General features: G+C 52.4%; 4 protein-coding genes across 4 annotated transcripts; 2 read left to right on the top strand and 2 right to left on the bottom strand.

Moving 5' to 3' along the window:
• Window positions 1–617: 617 nt before the first annotated feature.
• Window positions 618–5,749, bottom strand: NAGA (alpha-N-acetylgalactosaminidase). The gene is made up of 8 exons (XM_010410649.4): window positions 5,533–5,749; window positions 4,993–5,167; window positions 4,671–4,848; window positions 4,297–4,391; window positions 3,461–3,622; window positions 2,797–2,994; window positions 2,447–2,590; window positions 618–2,222 (listed from the first exon to the last, which is right to left on the bottom strand). Exons 1-8 carry the CDS (start codon window positions 5,688–5,690, stop codon window positions 2,043–2,045), a joined length of 1,290 nt encoding a protein of 429 aa, XP_010408951.2. The 5' UTR covers window positions 5,691–5,749; the 3' UTR covers window positions 618–2,042.
• A 395-nt stretch (window positions 5,750–6,144) lies between these two features.
• PHETA2 (PH domain containing endocytic trafficking adaptor 2) lies at window positions 6,145–12,634 on the top strand. The gene is made up of 3 exons (XM_039571548.1): window positions 6,145–6,230; window positions 7,211–7,307; window positions 7,819–12,634. The coding sequence occupies exon 3, from the start codon at window positions 7,827–7,829 to the stop codon at window positions 8,637–8,639; it is 813 nt and encodes a 270-aa protein (XP_039427482.1). The 5' UTR covers window positions 6,145–6,230; window positions 7,211–7,307; window positions 7,819–7,826; the 3' UTR covers window positions 8,640–12,634.
• A 195-nt stretch (window positions 12,635–12,829) lies between these two features.
• On the top strand, window positions 12,830–15,383 carry SMDT1 (single-pass membrane protein with aspartate rich tail 1). Its single transcript, XM_039571551.1, has 3 exons — window positions 12,830–13,052; window positions 13,594–13,734; window positions 15,096–15,383. Exons 1-2 carry the CDS (start codon window positions 12,897–12,899, stop codon window positions 13,729–13,731), a joined length of 294 nt encoding a protein of 97 aa, XP_039427485.1. The 5' UTR covers window positions 12,830–12,896; the 3' UTR covers window positions 13,732–13,734; window positions 15,096–15,383.
• Window positions 15,384–16,895: 1,512 nt separating this feature from the next.
• On the bottom strand, window positions 16,896–19,218 carry NDUFA6 (NADH:ubiquinone oxidoreductase subunit A6). The gene is made up of 3 exons (XM_039571550.1): window positions 19,051–19,218; window positions 18,752–18,867; window positions 16,896–17,550 (listed from the first exon to the last, which is right to left on the bottom strand). Exons 1-3 carry the CDS (start codon window positions 19,175–19,177, stop codon window positions 17,419–17,421), a joined length of 375 nt encoding a protein of 124 aa, XP_039427484.1. The 5' UTR covers window positions 19,178–19,218; the 3' UTR covers window positions 16,896–17,418.
• Window positions 19,219–19,445: the final 227 nt, after the last annotated feature.

The following is a 19,445-nucleotide window of genomic DNA, read 5'->3' as shown; positions in this document are numbered from 1 at the left end:
GAATGAACTACAACCACTGCTGCTGCTCCCTCGGGTCAGTTGTGGGTCTGTACTTCTCTCTCCCTGGTATGTGGCTAAGCTGGACCTGGAATCAAGTAACTGGTGGGAGTGAAGAAGGTGGGGCTTATCCTTGCTGCCTGGGAAGGGTGGAAGGCTGGCTGGTGCCTGTGGCTATGCCCAGGTATCCAGAACTGGCACATGTTCATGTCCCATCGCTGCATGTAGCAGGTGCCATGTTACCACACTGCTACTCACTACAGCCGCATTCACAGCATCTCTTCTATGTACATTACACCAGAGGGAAGGCCTTTAAAGTCTTTAAAAGAAACTCCTCACTATCAATTTTTCTTCCAGCAATGGAAAAATAATATATGATAGGGAAAATGGCATTTGGCTATGGACTGTAAAATCTGTTTCCTCTTGTGCCAAGGAATGCTGCTGCCCTGCTGAACATGATGTAACTACTGGAAAGCCATTTCCTACTCTGCATCAGTCCAGGTTCTGACAGGAAACCAGTTCTGTTTCCTAGCATAGTTGTTCCTGTTTTGTGGTAATGACCCTGTAATCCTACATTAACCAAGCAGCTGTAGTTAGCAACACTAAAACATGAGACAGAGTCTGTGATCTGCTTCCCTTTATTTCAATATCAATTTGCCTCAATCACTCCCCAAGAACAAAGCCAGCTCCTTGTTTTTTAGCAAGTTCTTCCTTATTAGAACTGCAAGCGTTGTGTTCAGTATTTTGACCCTGCACCCAGTTTCTGGAAGGGGCCAGAATCAACCATTTGGTCCTGTAGGAATCAGAGTGGGCAGATGACCAGGAACCCTCCCACAGATGAATAGGAGAACTTTTTTTTCCCCCCTAATCTAACGTGATCTGTCCCCAGTCTGAGGCTTAATCTTGTGTCATCTAGAACTCCTCCACAGGTAGTCTGTTGTATGAAGGTGAAGCAGTTGAGGGCTTTAGAGTCTCTCCTGACACTCACTTCCAGTTTATTAGTGCAGGCTCCTCCTCAGAATAGAGCTGTGGATTTGGTGCCCTTGGGAGAAGAAGTCTTTTCCTGAGGAATCCTGTATTTTCAACCTGCTGGAGTAGGACCTGATCATCCTTTTAGCAGAAATTCCCTTCTAGAGCAAGAAGGATGCAACTTTCAGCTTGGAGGCACCTGTGACCATTGCCCAACCCAAAAGACCACCTCAACTGAGTATCAGCATCTTCCTGCCAGCACTCCTATGCAACGTGCTATGGCTCTGCGGTTTTTGGTGTGTACCACAGCATGGCTCCTGAGGTCGTGCATGGCTCATGGAGATTTTTGCTCTGCTCTGCTGTAAACCTCTACTAGAGGGGCTTTAACACAATGCTAGCACCCCTGCTAGGCTCAAGTAGTGCTGGCCTCTAGGATTGTGGCAGCAGGATCAGGCCTGCAAGCAAAGCCTCACTGTACAGGACCATTATGCCTCCAAGAGCTCTTGCTCCTGGTGGGGATATATGGGAGGGATGCAACCCTGTTGACAGCCCCTTATTCTAAACTAAGCTGATTATAGCAAAAGAAAGAAGGTGACCAAGTCTGATCCTTGACATTAACGCCATCACACACTTGGGAGGTGAGGGTGGGGGAAAAGGGAGAAGGGCGTGTCACAACCCTAGGAGATACAAAAGCACCCAAAGCCTTTCTACAGGTGTAGTTCAAACAGCCCCTGCAGCAGTCAGTAACATCCAGCTCAAAGCAATGAAGTTCTCAGGTCAGAGCTGACAAACTTCAGTAGTGGCTGGGCTCTACTTGTATGGCATCTTCCACGAGAGGATCTCAAAAGGCTTTGCAATTAGCGAGGAATTATGCTCTGCATACCCTTAGGCAGTGGGCAACAAGAATTCCTGATTTATGCAGACGGAGCAGACATCATTAGGCTGGTACCAGGGGATGTTCACTGCCCAGCATTGCTGGGCTCACCAGCAGAAGGCACTTGTGTAGTGAAGAGCCACGTGCCCTGGGGTCTCACAGCTCACCCTGGCACTGTCCACACCCCATCCCCTGGGCCCTGTCACAGAAGGGTTGGGCAGAAACCCTTGCCAGGGGCTTGATGTCTGACATGCCAGGGTTGTACCGGGAGTGCCATGGGACGGAGATACCACATCACCACCCCTGAGGGGTTAATAACCACTGAGAAGTTGTCTGCTGTCTTTAAGGCCCCGATGATCTTCCCAACGAACACATCTTGTACCTGAAAGAAAGAGATGGAGCTACCAGCATTTCCACATCTTGGGGTCCAGCTGTGGTCACTGACATGGCATAGCAGGACAGGGCACAGCAGTGAGCAACAGGAGAGAGACCCAGTGGGCAGCTGCCCCTTCATCCCAGAGGCATGGAGTGAGAGTACTCCCTCTCACTCCCCCCAAAATGCGTGGAGATCTGGGAAGAGGGGGATCCATGTGCCATGGGACTCACCTCATACACAGCATCCTCAGGGAAGTGGAGCTTGGCCAGGCTGGTGGTGTAGTGGAAGGGCATATCCGTCCTCCGGCTGAAGAACACAAGGGCGCTGGCAGCCTGGGACAGCGGGCGCAGAAACACCTCGATGTGGGATTTCTCCTGGGGTGGGGATAGGTGGGTGAGGCAGAGTTGCTAGGACCAGTGTAACTTCTGACTCTGCACTGTGGAGCTGCTACACCAGCAGGCCGACAACTCCCACAGCTCTCCTGCTCTTGTTTCTCTGCATCGCTGCACTCTCCCTCCTTATTTTGATACTCTGTGCTACTTCTGTCTGCTCTCCCAAATGCATCTGCTTTCCCCCTAACCTTGACAATCCTGCGCCCCTGGATTCCCAGGGGGTCCTGGTTGATCTGGATCATCAGGCGGTTCTGCAGGATCTCCTTGGCACTGGGGGAGATGGTGCGGAGATCCGTGGACATGAGGAGCGGAGCTGCCATCACTGTCCACAAGGCCATTTGGGAGCGTGACTGCTCGTAGCTAAGGCCAAAGTTTCCAATGATGAGCTGGAAGGGAGATGGTGAAAAAATGGAAGAGGCAGAAGAAAGTTAGAAACTTGTCTGCTTGTCATCGCTGATGCTGCTTCCTGAAGGGACCCACAAGGGAAACCTCACACTTTTGCTTCCCCTTAAGCAGTCCACCACTGCCACCACAGCCACTGGGATATCTCATCCCTGCTGGCACCATACATTCAAATGCACTCATTAACATCCTTTGTTTCACCACTATTTGCCCTCAGGCTGTGCAGGGAAGGACAAGAACATCTGGAGAACTTGACAGGTAAACTCAGGTGGTGAAGGGTTCTTTGCAACCACGGGGTTTTCCCACAGCTTGGCAAGGGCAACACCAGCTTTGCCTCTGCAGCAACAGGGCTCCTGCTCCTGGAGCTCTTCCCTTGCCCTACCCCTAGAAGGGGATCCCTGGAGTTCCTCATCCCCAGACAGGGTCAAAGCACCCACCACCTGGCCGCACCATGTCTGGGTCATTCCAGTGACCGGGGCCAGCTGCTGGTTGCAGCACGTCCTGGTTTGTGAAGAACCAGTCCACAATGGAAAGTACACTGTCCCAGGAATCCTGGATGTCGTCATAGTTACGCCACAGGTTGCAGATCTCTGCCAGGACGGTGTAGTTCACCTGATGAGGAAAACAGGGTCAGGCAGGAGGGAAAAAAGAGCTGCTCTGCAAGGTGGGGGAGCAGGGGCAGCACTGTTAATTGTTGAGGGCTGCACTGTCCAGAAAGTGTGTGAAAGGCAGAGGAATCTGGAGAAGGGCAAGGAGGGAAGGGTAAGGAGGCAAAACAGAGTCATATCCCACAATGTCTGGGCATATGCCAGTACGATAGGATGTCTGGCAAAACAACCACAGAGGCCATGAGGAAATATGATAAGCTATCAGCTACAACAATGAGGGCAGCTCAGGATTGACTCAAAAAGTGAAAGAGGAAATATGTGAGTACAACCAATTCTCAAGAAATACATACTAGGAGGATTATCCTATTTCAAGCACTGAAACCAGACAGGATTGTTTCATAAGAAGACTGTCAGGACCAAGCCCACACCATGTGAGTAGGGTGAAGAGGGTACACCCCAGAGCCTTCTTCCCACAAATTCCCATCACCTAGCCATATTGGGACCCCCAAGTGTCCCCAGATGCCTGCCAGGAAGACCACATTCCCTTTGGGGACCTGCAGCACCATCCAGGGGTGGAGAAATAAACAGGGTGTAACACCCTGCTCCTGGAGCTCCAGCCAGAGCTCGTCCAGGCCACAGGGGACATGGGAACCTGCCAACGGATGGGAAAACCCTCACCTTGGGGGGAAGACCCCCCTGATATGCTGGCCAGCTACAGGAGTAGACGATGGGGCGGCCTGTGGCGTTCAAGGCCCTCGCCATTTCTGGGTATCCTTAGGGAGAGAAGATGACAGCCAGTGAAGGGGGTGGCTGGCAGCAGCCCATGTCCCAGTTGCAGCCTTTGTCCCAGCCCACCCAGCAAGAGGTCTCCCAGGCCAGCCTGGCTTCCTGCCTTATACCACCTCCAGGACACACAAACTCTTGCCTCTTTTCCCAAGAGTTGTAAGAGGAGACACAAGGGAGGAACTGGCTGGACAAGTGTTTCTGCAGAGGGTCAGCAGCCCCAACCAAAGTAGCAGGGGGAGGAACACCACAGGCTGGTGAACTCTTACCTTTTGCCTGCTCCTCTGCAGACGAGTAGCACCCATCCAGCTTCAGCATGTCCACACCCCACGCTGCAAAGGTCTGGGCATCCTGCTGCACGTGTTCCAGCATAGTGCCTGGGTAGCCCCCACAGGTGAAGACGCCCAGGTCACCGTAAATGCCCAGCTTCAGGCCCCTGGAATGGACCTGTAAGGAGAAGAGAGCTGCAAGGAGCAAACAAAGGGATCCAAGATGTCTCCCAGGTACCAGGGTCCTCCATTCCTTCCCAGTTCTCCCACCATGGTGGCATGGGGCCACAGAGATCCCCAACGGCCCCCAGCAGGCACTCACGTAGTCAGCCAGAGCTTTAATTCCACTGGGAAATCTCTTGGGGTCGGGAACCAGCTGTCCTGCCGCGTCCCTCTGCTTGGCAGACCAGCAGTCGTCAATGTTGATGTACTCATAGCCCAGCTCCCTCCAGCCATCCTCTGCCAGCCGGTCTGCCATATCGAAGAAGAGCTGCTCACTGTGGATGGAGGGGACACGGCAGGCTGAGACCCTGCGACCCTTGCACCTCACCAGGTCAGGCAGGCAGAGGGATTTTCGGGTTAACTGGGGGCGCTGGAGGGCTGGTCTGAGCCTTAGGAGGGTCTCCAGGGCTCCCATGTAAACCCTGTCCGTGTTTATTGACCTCACTGAGGGGGAAGCGTTTCCCCGACTGCCTGCAAAGCCTGGCCACATCTTTCAGCTCTGGGGAGTCTCCAGCCCAGCACCGGGGCATCTGAGCCGCCCGCCTCCCAGGCACCAACCACCCCGGGGTCCCAGGGACGCAGAAGGTGCCAGAGCCATCCCGGGCCTGAAGTTCGACCCGACCAAGCCCCACCCGCTGACCTGATGCAGTTGCGGGGATCCGCCTGGCAGTCCACGTTGCAGCGGAACCTCTCCCAGGACATCCAGCCCATGGGGGGAGTGCGCGCCAGCCCGTTCTCCAAGGCCACGGAGGGCAGCGCCAGGGCCAGGGCCAGCCCGCTCAGTACCACCGCCGCCATCGCTGTCGCCGGGGCACTGCGCGCCTCTCCCGGCCCCGGCCCGGCCCCGCTCACATGATGCCGCCCGCATCACCTGACCGACCGCCCACGCTTCCTTCCCGCCCGCCCGTGGCCGCCGTGCCCCGCTGGTGTCGCACCCCACAGCCGTGCCCCCCCATTAATATCGCCCCCCCGCCCAGCTGCACCCTATTAGTATCGCACCCCGTCCGTGCTGCACCCCACTGCAGCTGCGCCCCCCTACTGGCACCCTGTCACCGCCACCCCCCGTGCCTGCTGCACCCCAACAGTGACTCTGGGAGGGGAGGGTTTAGGTCCCCCCACAGGTGACGACCCCGCGGAGGTGTCGGGCAGAGCGAAAGGCTGGGGGAGGACACAGCTCCGGTCTGGCTGAGGTGCCCCGGCCCCCCCCGCTTCCCCGCGCCCGCCGGCGGGGCGGTGCTGCCGGCGCGGCGGGACGGCCCCGGCGGCCGCAGGAGCCCTCCCCCGCCCGGCCGCGGCAGGGCCGGGCTGCCCCGCACCGCTGAGTAGGAGCGGCCGGAGGTGAGCCGGGCCGGGCCGGGGCTGGGGTCGGGGTCCCGCCGTCGGTGGGGAGGCGCTGGGCAAGGGCCAGGTGGCCCCGGGGCCGGGCCGGGCCGGGGCAGGGCGGCGGCGGGGCGGGAGCGGCCGCGGGGCCGCGGGGGGTCGCAGGCACAGGACGAACACACACACGGAGGGGCACACACAGAGACAAAGACTTGCAGCCCCATTTGCACAGGCGTGCGCCCGCACACAAAGAGACAGAGCCCAGCACTGCACACGTGGGACCCCCACAGCCCCTCGCGTCAGGGCGGCCTGGGCCGCCCCGGCTGTCCGCAGCCTGAGTGTGCCAGGCTGGAGGCTCTCCAGGGCAGAGCACCCCCTGGGAACAGCCTTTCCATGTGTCTGATCGGGGTCTTGTGCGTTTTTCAACTGGGGTCCGTGCCCCCGTGTCCTCAGCCGTGCCCCGCAAGCCCTGATGATAGAGAAGGGCTTCGGGAGGGATACTCGATGTTGCTCAGCAATGGGGAGCTCCTAGCGCCCAAATCTGCCCGGGGAGTGGTGGCTGTGGTTTGTTTTCTGCATATCTCTAAGTGTAGAGTTTTAGCGGTTGGAAATCCTTTTGCAATTGAACAATCCACAAAGGCTGTGCTGGCTCTGTCGTTCAAGGCTCTGTCCTCCTCGACTTGCCAAGTCGCCTGCCACAGGGCCTCCACAAACGGGGCCGTGACAGCTTCTACAAAACATTTCTTTTCTTCTTTTAAGAAACCCAAAACAAACCCAGGAGCCAGAAAACAAACCCACAGGAGCACTGAGCTGGGATGGGGCTCAGGCTTTGAAGCCAGTGCATGTTCCCCCAGTTTTGCCATCCCGGTTTCCAGTGCAACTTGGCTGCAGTGAGGACCCTGGCTTTCTGGGGTGGGAGTGACACAGCTCTTAGCTCTGTCAGTCCCAAACCGTTCTGGTTCATAACTCCATTTCTGGCACCTTTTTCTCTAACAAAGGATGGGGCTCATCATGCTGAAGCTTCGGATACCCTTGGCGAGGGAGCAGCCTGGCCAAGAAAGACAGCGAGGGTTTGCAGTCTGACCTGCACAGCTGGTATGGCACCTTGCACCCCACTGCTGGTGAACCTGCTGGAGCTGGGAGTGCTGCTGCCCGGAGGGCTGGTGGGGGTGGGTGGTCCTGCATGGAGACAGGGAGTAGGGAAACGGTGCAGAAATCTAAGTTCCAGAGCCCTGGGGTCTGAAACAATCTCCTTATCCTGCCCTCTAATAGAGAGCAAAATTAATGCCTCACAGGCAGACAGGCAAATTTCTTTGATGTGCCCCGTATAAAACCAGCAAAGTAGGTCACTTGTGGAATAAGAAATGAAACAGCGGTGTTGGCGTTCCCAGAGAAGGCAGGTGTCTGGATGGTGATGCTCTGGTAGTGACCTCTTTGCAGCAGCGAGGAACCAGCCTGCCCTTTGTAGGGGTAACTGCTGGGTTAGATGCTGCTGGAGTTGGGGCTGCTTTTCCTTGGGGACAGGATCAGGCCTCTTCTGGTGGGGCCAGTGATATGCTCCTCACACCAAGACAACCTCTTCCCCCTGTCTTCCTCTGCCTCCTAGGTGGGGCGATGAAGCTGAATGAGCGGAGTGTGGCCCACTATGCCACCTGTGACTCGCCCGCTGACCATGCCGGCTTCCTGCGCAAGCGGGTGGAGCGGCACCACCACCATGCCCACCACCATGGCGCCTCCTACCAGCGCCGCTGGTTCGTCCTCAAGGGCAACCTCCTCTTCTACTTTGAGGAGCGGGAGAGCCGGGAGCCCGTGGGGCTGGTGGTCCTGGAGGGCTGCACCGTGGAGCTGTGCGAGGCTGCTGAAGAGTTCGCCTTTGTCATCCGCTTTGATGACGCTGGTGCCAGGGCTTATGTGCTGGTGGCTGACGGGCAGGCTGCCATGGAGGCCTGGGTGAAGGCACTCTCACGGGCCAGCTTCGACTACATGCGGCTGGTGGTAAGGGAGCTGGAGAAGCAGCTGGAGGAGGCCTGCAAGAGCTTGGCCGCTTGCCGTAAGTCTCCACGGAGGTCCTCCTCCTCTGGCAGGAAGAGGCATCTCTCCAACCCTGCCTTGCTGCCTCTCCAGGAGAAGCCCACCACCCTGGAGAATGGTTACTCCACATGGGGTAGTGGTGGTTGTGTCACCGGTGGGGCCACCTGCACTGACTATGATGGGGGGCAAACTAAGCCCCCGCCCCTGCCTCCACGCCGGCGCTCAGGCGCCAGCAGCGCCACAGGATCCCCAGCACCTAGCCTCTCACCCACCATGCTGGAGAGCCCAGTGTCACCAGAAATGATCTGCTTCTCCAAGCTGCACAACTGGTATGGGCAGGAGATCGCGGTGCTGAGACGGGAGTGGCAGGAGAGGCAGAAGAGGGGACACCCGTGACTGGGGGCGCAGGACGCAAGTCACTGCCAGCTGATGCCCAGCAGCCTGTCCCACGTGCAGGAAGAGTGAAGGGAGGGACTCTGCTTGCCCCCTGCCCTCACAAGTGGCTCAGTGTGTGGTGTGTGTATGCTTCACTTGGGAGGGACTCAAATCTCCCCTAAACCTCACATTTCATTTCCATGAGGCTTTATACAGACAGAGTGTGTAACACCAGGGGAGCCACCTTTATTTAAACTCTCTCTGCTGGAGATAGGAGCTGCCCAAATCAGCACGTATGCAATGAACCTCAGCCAATGGGCTGGGCCGCTTGCTGTCCTGACGTGGTGGATGCTCTGGGTGTTTCATCCCCTACCTCTCCTTCACCACTTCTTCTTTTGTTTTGTTTCTCAGTGTGGAAGTTTGCTTTTGGTCAGTGCTTATTACTGTCTGTGGTCTTGTGCCAAAGACCTTCTGACTTTGTTCTTTTGCAGCAGATAAGGCTGGGCTCTTATGAAGTGCCTCCGACAGGCCACTGGCCCCGGCACGTGCCTCCAGCCTTGTGCCTCTCTCACTACAGGACGTGTGAGCCACTGCAGCTGTTGCTGGCCCAGCAGCTGGGGCTCTTGCATTGTTTTTGTACTTTCATCTGCACTAACATTTCTCCCAGCTAAATCCTTCAGGATGTGGGTATCATGGTCTTGCAGCTGTCTCTTTGGGTGTCATACTCAACAGCAAGCCTGAAATGGAGACACAGAGCTTGGCCTGAAGCCACAGTGAGGACACCAGGAGCTCCCCAGGGCTGATCTGGACTCTGTCAAGCGGTAACCAAGCCTGTTAATATCTCTGGTTCAAGGTTTCCCTGTTCCAAAACAGGGATGCTAAAGCCTCTTTGCCTGGCCAGGAGTAAATTTCTCAGCCTTTGCTCAGACCACAGCCCCTGCAAAGTGCCATATAGGGCTCCATCAGCTCGTCAGGCTGCTTGCCCAAGAGGGTGTGCAGAGGCACACTCCTGCACAGCCTCTCTTAGTGTTGTGGCTCTGCCCAGCTCCTGGCAGCGCTGCACAGTTGGAGGAGAGGCTTTGCAGGAAAGGGAGGAAGAGAGGGCTGGTCTCAGGAGGAAAAGTAAAGGAGTGGGAGTGAGTTACGGGTGTTGGCAGTGTCTGGGCTTGCCTCTCCAGCGTCAAAGCCATACTGCTGTCTTCTACCAAGCCTGCACCTGGCCTGCCAGCACTTCCCTCTGATTTCATGTCAGCATTGCTTGGCTGATCTCTGCAGCACATCCTATCCTCCCAGCGGGCTGGGAGGGCTGCAGGGAGGCATGCCTGTCGCCTCACTATTGAAACAGACTTGTCCATCAGTAGGTCAGAAACCTTGGCCACAAGGCACACAATACAAGTAGGTGGGTGCCTAGTCCAGGGACTAAAACACCCTTGGGATGGGGTTTAAAAATCTCCCTTATCTAGTTGCATGCTTCCCATCTAAAAGTGTTCCCATCTAAACCTGGTTTTATTGTCTTTTTTATTAAAGAGCTTTGCTAGGAAAGCAAAAGCCCATTTCAGGTCATGACTGACTGGAACCTTTCTGGACTTAAAACACATTCGACTTCCTACTTTGCAATAGCCAGTAGAGATAGCCAATGCAGAAATCAAATTAATTCTATTAACTCTTGGTGCCTTTTAAAATAAGTCTCTGGTAGTTTTGGATGATGAGCTTCCAGCCTCCTGCCTAATTATGGCTTGATGGTATATCAGAGGAAATCAGATCTTAAGTTAGATCTTACACTTTCACTGCCCAAAGTCGTTTGTAACCTTCACTTGTGAGTAATGCAATCCAGTCCTCTCCAGTTCGTGGCTGTATTACTTCACAGTAAGGGTCTTCAAGTTTGGGAGGATTATTTTTATTCTGCTTTTGTGAAAACAGTTCAGAAAAATCAGGAGCAGGTGGCCGTGGGGCAAGGCCCTGGCTTCATCAGCAGCTCAGCTGGTTGGACGTAGGGGCCATTTCCTGCCTCCCTACCCTGCTGCTTGAAGAGTTCAGTGCTGCAGCATTCCTGGCTGCAAATGTGTCCCCTTTCCCATGCCAGGGCAGCAGTATCAGGATTGCACTACCTGGTGCCTCCTTGCTCTGAGCATGGGTATTTTGGGACCAAGGTCAAATTTGTCAAGCATTTTCCTGTGGTTAGTTTTTTTTTTTTTATGTAATACAGAGAGACTATTCCTGATGTCTCAGATTAACATAAGGCAGTCTGACAGTAAAGACTGAACTTCCAAAACAAATCAAAATGTAGTGGCAGTTCCTACACGAGACACAAGAACTGGGAGCGACTTGAAAGGAAAAATAAATTAACAAAGCCAGTTCTGTCATAACTGGAACTGAGACAGTATTATTCATTTAAGGACAGTTTCACTTTTAAGAAGCTTAGTTTGTTTTAATAAGCCAGGATTGTGCTCGTAACACTACTAAAGAGCTTATATTTAATGCTTTAATCTGTCCCATTCAAATGGCACAATTTCCACACTACCTACCTTTGCGTTAGCACATATCCCAACTAAATCCCAAATCCTGCAAATGAGGCGCTGCGCTCTGCTTTCCCTCTGATTGCATTTGGAGTAATTTTGTGTCCTATTCTGCAGCGCTGACAAGAAAATGGCTGAATCCTGATTCAGTTTGTCCTTGGCCCAGCCATCCTTGCCTGGGCCTTTGCTAGGTCTCCAAAGCACTGCATGACTTTGGATGCACTTGATCAGGGTTTCCTCGCCATCCTGCTGTCATAGCAGGGTTGGCCCTTTGCTGAGTGAAAAGGGCCATAATTGCAGCCATGCCCAAATTTGTATGGGAGTTTTTTAATGACCACTGGCACTTGCTTCATTAGGCAAGAAGCACCTGAGTGCTCCACTGCCACCTCGGACACGGAGGCTATCAAGCCAGCCCAGCTGATTGGTTGTGCTGGCAGTGCCTTTGAAGCAGCTCCCAGGCAGGAGGTCAGGATTTCAGCTTCCTGAGGTTGAACATTCAGCTGGCTAATGGAGCAGGCAAGCTGTCTGTCTTTCTGCAGGCAGAGATTGTTACAGGAAAGGCAGAGTTTTCACTGCACATTGTCCCCGACAGCAAAATAAGACTGATTGTCACCCCAGGGTTTTTCTTCAGTCATTCAGGTTTGGACTGTTTCACCTCCTGCCTCCACTTTCCCTTTTTATTTTTAAAAATAGAGAATGTCTGAGCAGCACAAAACAGGTTCCTTGGCAAAATGGAAGCTGAACACTGAAGTTGAATGGGTACTTTTCTTGAAGTACTGAAGTAAGATCCTTTTCTTTAGTGCACGAGCGATGAGAGAAAAGTGCTACAATTTAAAAGAAATTGAAAGAGGAATGGCAATTCTGACATGGCCTGTGTAAGCTATGCCAAGAAGGGCTCCCAATCCCGCTAAAATAGTTGATTAGATCCTTACATTTTTCTGAGGCTGGCATTTCAGATTTGAGCCTGTGATATATTATTTCTGCACATCTTTTCTTTGTAAAACTGTGGTGTTTTCCACTGAGTCCAGGTGAAGAGTAACCTGAAGGTTTTACCCGTGGCCACTCTTAGCCACGTGGTGGGCAATGATGACCAAGACCAGACATTCTGTGTTACAGTAGCTACTGCACTAATAGTGCCTGGGGGAACGACCCCTCAATCTCACCTCTCGGGTGCCTGTGCAGAGAAGCTGAAAAACCCCCACTGAAATGCACGGGGGCATCTTTCACCGGCACCAAACTTGTCTTCTCTCCGCACAATTACCTGGAAAACACTACGAGCAACTCCTGCCTTTCCAAGTGCTTCTATTTTACGCAGGACGTGTTCCTCTTTTTAAGAGGCGGTTTTGCATGCGCCTTTGTTTTTACACGCGGAACTTGTACTATACATTGCATTACATTGTTTAGTTTGTTTTACACGCGGAACTTGTACTACGCATCTCATTACATTGTTTAGAGTTTGTATTTTATGCCGTGAAGCCGAATAAACCGGTTTGATTTGTAGCCCGTGCGCTGCCAATGGAGCCGTGACGCCCCCGGGCGTGTGTGCAGGCCTGGCCGTTCCCGCCCGGCCCGGTTTTCCCCTTACCGGGCCCTCTTTTCCCGCGGGGCGCCGAGAAACGCCCCCACACCGGCGGGGATAAAGGCGGGGGGCGGGCAGGTCTCGCTGCGCGCATGCGCAGCGCCGATCTCACCGCCTCCCCACAAGCCTCGCGAGATCCCAGGTGACGCCTGGGCTCGGCCGTGGCTCGGGGCGGGCGGGACGATGGCAGCGGCAGCCGGGCGGCTCCTGGCGGCGACCGTGGCTCGCTCGGGCCGTGCGGGCTGGGGCGAGCCGTGCCGGGCCTCGGTCGTGCCGCTGGTGCCCTCCCGGGGCGCCATCGTCACCCGCAGCGGCGCCATTTTGCCCAAGCCAGTTAAGGTGAGTGAGGGGCGAGCGGGCGGAGGCGGCAGCCACGGGCGGCGGCGGTGGCCAATCGGTGCGGGCGCAGCCGCTGTGGGCGGGGCGGCGGGGTGAGTGACAGCGGCTGGGCCAATGAGCGGGGCGGCTGTGGGCGGGGGCGCAGGAGGGAGACGGGAGTAGCCCCGCGTCCCCCCGAGCGGGCGGGGCTGACCCGGCCGTGTTCCCCGAGTCCCCCCGAGCAGGGCAGCGCTGCGGCCTAAGGGGGAGAGCAACACCCGCCTACGCACTGCCCTTTGGCACCCGCGGCCGCCCCCCTTCCTGAGCTACGGGTGTTCCCTGCTCCGGGCTCCCCGCTCGCTGGTGCGGGAGTGTTTATAATACTCCAAGGCTACAAAAAAGCGCGATGCGGTGACCGGGGCTTGGCACTAGGGACGCAAAGTGTTCTTCCCGCCGCTTCCCGGGCCCTCCGCGCGCCTGTGGAGCCGGGAGTGCGCCGGTTCAGCCAAAGTGCGACTTGCTTGCATGTAAAGATCCACCTTTTGCAATCGACTCCTTGCAGACGCCCTTCGGCCTCCTCAGAGTGTTCAGCGTCGTGATCCCTTTCCTGTATGTTGGTACTCAGATCAGTAAGAACTTTGCAGCCTTACTTGAAGAACATGATATCTTTGTCCCAGAGGATGACGATGACGATGATTAAAAGGTATGTCATAAACTGCACCAGCAGTCTAATTATTTGTGCTTCCCGTTTGGCTTGGGGCAGGGAGGAGAATCTCAGACAAGGAAATACAGCCAGCAACAGCTTAAAAGACGCACTTGCAGTTAACATGGACACAGATTTGCCTTTGGCTATGAACCTTTTTGTTTTATACCAGAGTAGGCCAGACTGGTATCTGTGCAATCTCTACACCATGCATTTCTTAGAGATTGGAAATACTGATGGTGTTTTAGATCGTCAGCTGAATCAAAAATAAACTGTAGTCAGTGAGGGTCTGTACCGCAGACAACAGAGATACTTCAGTGTTACTACATCACATATCCAAAGGAGGACAACAGCGCTGGTGAAGGGTCTGAAGCACGTCTTATGAGCAATGGAGGGAGCTGAGGATGTTTAGCCTGGTGAAAAGAAGGCTCAGGGGAGAACTTATCACTCTCTACAACTACCTGAAAGGAGGCTCTAGCCAGGTAGGGTTCAGTCTCTTTTCCCAAGTAACAAACAATAGAACAAGAGGAAATAGCCTCAGGTCGTGCTAGTGAAAGTTTAGATTGGATACTAGGAAATATTTCTTCATGGAAAGGGTTGTCCAGCATTGGAACAGGCTGCCCAGGGGAGTGGTGGAGTCACCTGCCCTGGAGGTATTTAAATGAGATGTAGATGAGGCACGTAAGGACATGGTTTAACAGTGGACTTGGCAGCACTGGATTAACAGTTGGGACTCAATGAACTTGAAGGTCTTTTCCAACCCAAATGATTCTGTGATTTTGTTCTACTTGTTTACCTGTTTAAAAGTCTTCTCCTAATTCACAGAATGACTCTTTTAAAACAGAATCACTTATTGTCTGAAATTCTGATCTAGGTGAACAATTTAAGAGAATTCCAAAACCTGTCAGAACAAACTGTCTGGTGGGTGTTACAGCACTTATCTCTGGAGTAGTTGGACCATTCAGACTCACTGTAGAAAGGAAGAGTGGAAATAAGTTCACCTGTATCTGCACCTTTATATCCAACACTTTCTACCATTTTATGTTATTCTGTTTGGCTTGCCCTTGCGTGAAGATTTGAGTTTGGGTGTATTTGATTCTTTATAGAACAAAGAAACTGTTTTAGAGAAGTTGTTGTAGTGTTGCTTTATAATCAGTTTGGTGGATGTATTCCAGTTGTAAGGGGGTTTTCCAGCATGCATTGTGCAGCTAACAACTAAGACTTAAAAGATTGCAAAGACTGCACTGGCCTGTTGGAAACTCCCTTTATGTAAACCTCATCTTGTGTAGTTTTGGGAGGAGGATACAGACTGCAGCTCAGTAGTGTATCTGAAGAGTAACAGCTTGCTTTTCTATTTTCAGCACTGGAACAGAAGAACAGAAGGGAAAAGGCCATTGACAAAACAATAGTTCTAACATCTGTCACCTGTGTTTTGTCCTTCCTAAACGGGACAGGGGGCTTTGTATCCCCTTTTGCCAGTGAGTGTCCTGCATCTCTGTACGATGGAAATCTGTAGATCAGGGTTGAAGGAAGTGCTTGATAGGCCCTGCATCCTTGCACACACACACTCACCTCATCAAGGACTGCTTGGGATGCCTTTAATTAGCAACATGGGAAACAATTAAAGATCAAGAGATTGACATGTACAACTTTGGTCTTCTGTTTTTGTACATTATTTGTCTGTGTCCTACCATTTCTGTCTTAACCTTTCTACATCTGTATATCTGTTTCAGTAGGGAGGCTCTTCTCATACTTATTTTTTGAGTCCTTTCAGTAACTCAGTACTGATCTACAGGACATGGGGAATCCTAGGGGAGGCAGCAGCCCCACAACACAGCCCCATAAAAGAATGGAGTGCACATTGACAAGGGCACTGTGGTTCAACAACCTAGCAGCTGTATCTGAGAGGGGCTGCATCATTAACTTCACCTCACTGAAGATTAAATACAGTATTATCATCACAGAGTTAAAACTTTGAGTGGCTTTGGCAAAAGTTGAGATCACAAGTGGCAAATGAACACTGGCTCCAGGTATCTATTATTTCCTAGGTAGTTCAGTACTTCCTTCTGAAAGAGCCCTAACATACTTGTTTTCTTAACGGTTTATGAACTTCAACTCCTCTTTTCATAGAAGTGTTTACTATTGCATTTAAATCCTTGTATAATAGACTTAGAAGGTCTTCTCTGCTGCTATGGCACAGGAAGAGTATCTTTAGTTGCATCAGACCAGCTGTTTTCTCAAACTGAAACCTTGAGAGGTCCGTCAGTTATTTATTTTTCTTAAGCCAGCATTGCCCCAGTGTCTCATGTTTTCTGGTCACTAGATCTGGCCTCTTCTCTTGACTGCCCACTTTTTCCCTTCCTTACTGGTGTTGCTGTTGAAAAGTTACTTTTAATGTTGCACACATTGGGCAGGGTGTATAGTTCCAACAGCCACATTTGCTCCCTTATTCTTTGGCACAGCTTTTAATGTTAGCTCAGTAACTCTCAGCATGGCTACAGATTAAAAAGGGAGCCTGTAATCTGAGGAAACCCAAGAGCTGTAGCTGAAGGCAGCTGTCAGGTTCTTGAGTCACTTGGTATCTGACTTGCCCCCTTCTTCCCCAAAGCCACTTGAGAAGTGGTTGTTCCAGTTCAGCTGCTCTTGAGAGCCAAACACATACCTGCTGCTGTCTTACCTGCTGCCCAAATGCTTTTCACTGCTTTATCCCACAGTCTGTCCTGGGCCCCTCCTGACTGTGTCAACCCTGTCCTTAAAAACATGCCACCTCTGAAGGTACCTATGTACACATCCCTGAGGAGTGCTGTGTTACAGTCCTCATATTGGGAAGAAAGCTCCAGTATTTAGACTGGATAAAAATTTTATTTAGGCTGGATAAAAAGAAGTTAGAGTGTACTACAAACACCCAGTGCTAGTCACATCTGGGGGAGCTCCAGCACCTAGTTACCCACTGAAAACCTGTTCTGACTGGTGAAAGAATAAATTTCCTTACCCTTCTCCAAAGGGAGCTACTAATTCTTGATTCAGTGGAGGAGGTGATGGTGGGACACCATCTCCTGCTAAACTTCAGAAGCCCTTACAGACCCTTCCTATTCTAGAAAACAGTACAATCCCCCCTTTTTGCAGGTGATTTCATTTTACAGCAGAGAAATGAACTCTGCTGATGTTTTAAAGCACAAGGCTTTATTTGCGTATTGGATTTTATATATTCTCTGTGAGGAACTAAGGAGACTAATGTCCAATAAAAAACACAAGGTCAACAAAGTCATAGCATGAAATTGCAAGACAGTGCATGAATACAGATGAACCTACAGATGAGCCTCAAGCACAAGAATATTTCTGTGACTACAGTGGCTTTTCTGAAGGCCTGCTCTTTTCCTCACAGAGCTAACATCTACAGATCTGGCTGTAGGCTAAGCACAAAGCCCCACAGCCAGGTTGTGCTGTGGTTATTCAGCAGACGCCCCAGGGCAAGTGATGGGACAAATGCCATCTCTGAAAATGCACACTGGCAAAACTAGGAAATTACAGCTCTTCAAACAGATCATAATCACTTGCACATGCTCTGGATTCACCTACTCATTAGGCTCCTAAGATGCCAGAGAATCTCTTTGTATGGATTTTTTTTTCTATTGTATAGAACTTTATTTGTAATATAAGGCAAGAAGACACAGAGTCGGTTTCTCAGGGATTGTGGCCCGCATAGAATTTGGACAGAAAGTCTTTAGGTTGCGGGGGTTCCGTCTCGTGGAAGTACCTCATGACGTGAGTCCTCTGCTTCCAGACGTGAATGGTTTCTTGAAGCTCCATTTTGCCCTGCACACAGACAAGAATTTTAGACTAGTTCTCAAGTTAGAGCCCAAGTCCAACCACACAGCACTGTGAAAGTTATTTGAATGCACTTAGAAACACCTAAGTAAAAAAAATAGCTGCATCGACAGTTCTGTACTCCTACAGCCTGCATGCATCACCTACACTGTGACACAAATATACTGTTCCTGCCTTGGGACTTAAGTTGATGTCTCTGCACCAGAGCTTCCCAGCCCTGTGAAAACAGGCAAGAGACTCTGTCCCCTTCTTAAAGCCTGCTTTGTTTCTCTCATGACTAGCACTTCCCATAAAATTCTACACAACATTCCTAACTTTCAAGCACCTCTACTGAATTTGGGTGAACAGCAACATGTTCGCTGTAAAATTAACTGCTGCCAAGTGCTTTGCACCAGTATCACCACCACAGAGATAGGCACCTTCTCCATGACTCCAATCTTTTGTAACGGTTTTGTAGGATGGTAGCACAGAGCAAAATGAGACTGCCTGGAATTGTCACCTCCCATACTATCTAGGATTCTGTTTCCAGAATTTTTCATCATGTAAGGACAGAGCAATTGTCTCAAAATGCAAGAAACAAAACAGGTGAGCATGGCAATCCTTGGTTGGAAGCTTTCTAATGCATTGGAGCTGCAGAGGTCAGTTACTGTTGCTCAGACACATTTTGAAGCCTGGTGTGCTGATTATTGCTTTGAAGCAGACAGGTCTCTCAGGCCTGTAACACCAGGTTACAGATGTGTTACAGAGTTGGAGTGTTCTGCCACCCAAAACCAGTCTCCCACCAACTACTGATGCTGTACTACGTGTTTCAGAATCAGCGAAGAAAACCATTTTCCAATCCAAGGAAGTACTGTAGAGGGTAGAAAGTTCATTTTTAATAGTAAACCAGTAAGCAGCACCTAATTTTCCCTTTCTTTGACTGTTGTTGTTAAAAAAAGAAAAGCAAGCAAGCAACAAAAATAAACAACAAACTCAGTATTTTAACTGCCGCTTTGCTTGACATACACTTGCTGAATTCTAAAGCAGCCTCATCCCTTATCAACAGGTTTGCTGACACAGATAAACCAATCCAACTGCAAGAGACAACACTCCACAGACAGACTAGTACAAAGCTGTCCCTCTCCTCCATCACACCACCAATCACCCACATTCTTTGCAGCTTCCACAACTCAGGAATAGCTGTTTGTACCTTAATAACCAGCATGTCTATCACGCGTGGATCCGTAACGTGGGCATTCTTCATGAACATCTCCCGCACCTTGTTACGCCCCTGTTTCACCGTGATGTCCAGCTGGTACAGGTGCACTAAGAGAAACACAACATCTGCTGCGATCATCCACGTCGCTCTGCACTTGTTCCACCGGCAACGTGCAACCTACAAATCGCTACACGGGCACTCGTTCATGCGATGCCCGCCGGCTTCACCCAATGTCATTAAGGCCGTTCCGACCTTGAGCCCGCGCGGCAGGCCCCGAGTCCCTCACCCACCCGTGTTGGGCACCTCGCGGTACCAGGCCCGATACAGCTCCCTGACTCGCCGCTTCGCCTCGCCCAGGTCCCGGCTGAAGATCGGCTTCACGGCGGCCGACACCGCTCCCTTGCCCGCCACCGCCATCTTGCCGCCGCCGCCACCTTCCCCCGCCGCCCGCGGGAACGCGCAAGGCACGGCGACTTCTCCTATTGGCTGGCTGAGCTGCCACTCCATCCTTCCGGGGCGGCGACCTCCCATCCGATTGGTCAGAAGAAACGCCAATCATCGCTGATGGAAGGGGTGGAGTAGCCGGTGGGCGGGCCCGTGTTGGCCCCGCCTCCTGAGGACCTCGGGCGCGCACCGCCCCTCAGAGCCCGCACCGCCCTCAGGGCGGGGCTGGGGCTGTGATGGG

Source organism: Corvus cornix, chromosome 1A (genome assembly GCF_000738735.6).
Source record: "Corvus cornix cornix isolate S_Up_H32 chromosome 1A, ASM73873v5, whole genome shotgun sequence".
Lineage (NCBI taxonomy): Eukaryota > Metazoa > Chordata > Aves > Passeriformes > Corvidae > Corvus > Corvus cornix.
The sequence above is the reverse complement of the archived record's forward strand: the minus strand, read 5'-3'. Positions and strand labels throughout refer to the sequence as shown.

Excerpts from the sequence above, each read along its gene's own strand:
- SMDT1 (XM_039571551.1), top strand. The coding sequence starts at position 12,897 with ATGGCAGCGGCAGCCGGGCGGCTCCTGGCGGCGACCGTGGCTCGCTCG. Across the intron at positions 13,053-13,593 it reads TTTTGCCCAAGCCAGTTAAG|ACGCCCTTCGGCCTCCTCAG; the intron begins GTGAGTGAGGGG and ends GACTCCTTGCAG.
- PHETA2 (XM_039571548.1), top strand. The coding sequence starts at position 7,827 with ATGAAGCTGAATGAGCGGAGTGTGGCCCACTATGCCACCTGTGACTCG.
- NAGA (XM_010410649.4), bottom strand. The coding sequence starts at position 5,690 with ATGGCGGCGGTGGTACTGAGCGGGCTGGCCCTGGCCCTGGCGCTGCCC. Across the intron at positions 4,392-4,670 it reads TGCAGAGGAGCAGGCAAAAG|GATACCCAGAAATGGCGAGG; the intron begins GTAAGAGTTCAC and ends TCTCTCCCTAAG. Across the intron at positions 2,591-2,796 it reads AGGGGCGCAGGATTGTCAAG|GAGAAATCCCACATCGAGGT; the intron begins GTTAGGGGGAAA and ends TCCCCACCCCAG.
- NDUFA6 (XM_039571550.1), bottom strand. The coding sequence starts at position 19,177 with ATGGCGGTGGCGGGCAAGGGAGCGGTGTCGGCCGCCGTGAAGCCGATC. Across the intron at positions 18,868-19,050 it reads CCGCGAGGTGCCCAACACGG|TGCACCTGTACCAGCTGGAC; the intron begins GTGGGTGAGGGA and ends TGTTTCTCTTAG. Across the intron at positions 17,551-18,751 it reads TAGACATGCTGGTTATTAAG|GGCAAAATGGAGCTTCAAGA; the intron begins GTACAAACAGCT and ends GTCTGTGTGCAG.